This window comes from Macadamia integrifolia, unplaced genomic scaffold (genome assembly GCF_013358625.1).
Source record: "Macadamia integrifolia cultivar HAES 741 unplaced genomic scaffold, SCU_Mint_v3 scaffold1945, whole genome shotgun sequence".
NCBI lineage: Eukaryota > Viridiplantae > Streptophyta > Magnoliopsida > Proteales > Proteaceae > Macadamia > Macadamia integrifolia.
The window spans coordinates 44,942-47,285 of NW_024868431.1; the positions used below are offsets into that span (position 1 = coordinate 44,942).

Genomic DNA, 2,344 nt, shown 5'->3' on the forward strand with positions numbered 1-2,344 from the left:
AGTGGATAATAGTTAATTAAGTTTGGTTTTCCTCTGAAATTCAAGACAGTAAATCTTAAAAAAATATTTAAGATAGAGAAGAGAGACACATTTGGTGGGTGGGTTAAGATCTTAAAAGGGGAGATGGAGATGGGTTTCATTTAGCTCTTCTCCAACACCCAAGTACTTCTTGTTCAAAGAGACAAAAGAAGCTGTTTGGTTTAAAGGTCAGCTATTAGAAGGCAAGTATGTCGGACTATGCCTCTCTATGCATGATCTTGTTGTTTATCTTTTGCTTTTACTATTCCCTTCTCTTTTTTCTCTTCTTTGTGGGTATCACTCCCCTTCTCTTTTGTGCTTTCTCAGCTTCCAGAAAGGATGGAGGGAGATGAAGATACATCTGTGATAAGTGAGAGAAAAGGCAAATTCAAGAGGATTTGTGTCTTCTGTGGGAGTAGAACTGGATACAAGTCTACCTTCAGTGATGCAGCTCTTGAACTTGGAAAACAACTGGTAACTTAAGAAAAAAAAAATTAATTATATGAAATTTGAATATTTTTTAATGCATCTTTTAATTGATCTTGTTTCTCCTTTCAGGTTCAAAGGAAAATTAATTTGGTTTATGGTGGAGGAAGTGTAGGTCTTATGGGTTTAATTTCTCAGACTGTTTTTAATGGTGGTTGTCATGTTCTTGGGTATATCACTTTCATATTACTGACATGGCTTTCATGTTTTGGTTCCAAATGCATTTTAGTAGAGATGGTAAGGTTTCTACAGAAGAATGACTTCTTGTTATCTTTTTCTTTTTGTTTTCTTATTGCAGAGTTATACCTAAAGCTCTTATGCCTCATGAGGTAATCCTTAATCATCTTTTTTTTTTTTTTTTTTTTTTTTTCCTTTAGTAACTCTGGTTCTTTGTATGGACTAATGAAACTCAAAACACAACTGTAGATATCAGGAGTAACCATTGGGGAAGTTAAAACTGTTGCTGACATGCATGAAAGGAAGTCAGAAATGGCGAAACAAGCTGATGCTTTCATTGCTCTTCCTGGTTTGCTCAGACCCAATAATTCACCCACTTCCACAATCATCCATGGACAATGTTGCAAGCTTATATATATTTCCTATGTAAATTCATAAACCTCAAACCTGTTTAATTAGGTGGTTATGGTACCATGGAAGAACTGTTCGAGATGATAGCATGGTCTCAACTAGGCATTCACGAGAAACCAGTAAGTGTTGATGTCTTGTATTCCATCACTTGCATTTGTAAGCTAATTCCGGAGGAAATTTTTTTTAGGGCTATATGGGTATTTTGGTAAATTATCTGTATAGCTATAAATTTGTAATGACCATTCTTTCTCTATAATCAATCTGAGAAAGTTGTGAGGACGAGTGGTTGTAACCCTATTCTCTACTGTGATCACAGATAATCTTGCCAAACCACGTAAATCCTTTTCACGTTATGTGAATGTTTATTATTCTTTCTGTATTGTTTTAACTTCTCTTCTTTTTTATCAACCGTAAGATGGTGCCCTTTAGTCCAGGATTATTATTTTTTCTGTTATTACATGGAATTTGGCCACTGGGTTATCATCCTTGTTCCTCTTTTGAAATTTGGAACAGGTGGGATTGTTGAATGTTGATGGATATTATAACAGCTTGCTTGAACATTTTGACAAAGGAGTAGAAGAAGGTTTCATAGAGTATTCAGCAAGAGATATTGTAGTCTCAGCAGATACAGCAGAAGAGCTGATTAGGAAAATGGAAGTAAGTAAATATCACTATTTCATAGTCTCTTTTACACATAATATATTACTTTACTTGAGGGTTGTAAGTGAATTATTGAATTCAAGAACCTAAGAAAGTTGCAGGAAGCGGCAGGGAATGATTTGTTGCTGCTTTTGATTGCTATTTTCAGGAGTATGCACCACTGCATGAGAAGGTTGCACCCAGGCAAAGCTGGGAAGTGGACCAATTAAACTTCTAAAAGTGGGCACACTTTATGATCTCAAACCCAACTCAACTTGTTGTATACTGTTCAAGTTACATTTTCTAGTTTCCTCTCAATTATCAAACTTGATAAACTCTCTCTCTCTCTCTCTCTCTCTCTCTCTCTCTCTCTTTGGTTTCATTTTGTAAGGTTTCATGAAGTGTTTGTTAGATTCTCCTATGTGGAAGTGAAGCCTATTTCACTATCTGATCTACTGTAAAGGAGATAAGAAAGCTGACACTTTTTGTTGCTTTTGCCTTTTTTCAAACTTTTTTACAGTTTTAAAATGACCTATGACATTTTCATAATAGGTTTGGACTCTAAATATTTACTTAAGGATGGGACCGGTCAGATTGAGGTTCATGCATTGAC

General features: G+C 35.3%; 1 protein-coding gene across 1 annotated transcript; it reads left to right on the forward strand.

Annotated features, from left to right (window-relative positions):
- Positions 1-324: 324 nt before the first annotated feature.
- LOC122065262 (cytokinin riboside 5'-monophosphate phosphoribohydrolase LOG1-like) lies at positions 325-2,077 on the forward strand. The gene is made up of 7 exons (XM_042629058.1): positions 325-492; positions 577-674; positions 803-833; positions 931-1,030; positions 1,141-1,211; positions 1,606-1,749; positions 1,901-2,077. The coding sequence occupies exons 1-7, from the start codon at positions 358-360 to the stop codon at positions 1,967-1,969; spliced, it is 648 nt and encodes a 215-aa protein (XP_042484992.1). The 5' UTR covers positions 325-357; the 3' UTR covers positions 1,970-2,077.
- The last annotated feature ends 267 nt before the right edge of the window (positions 2,078-2,344 follow it).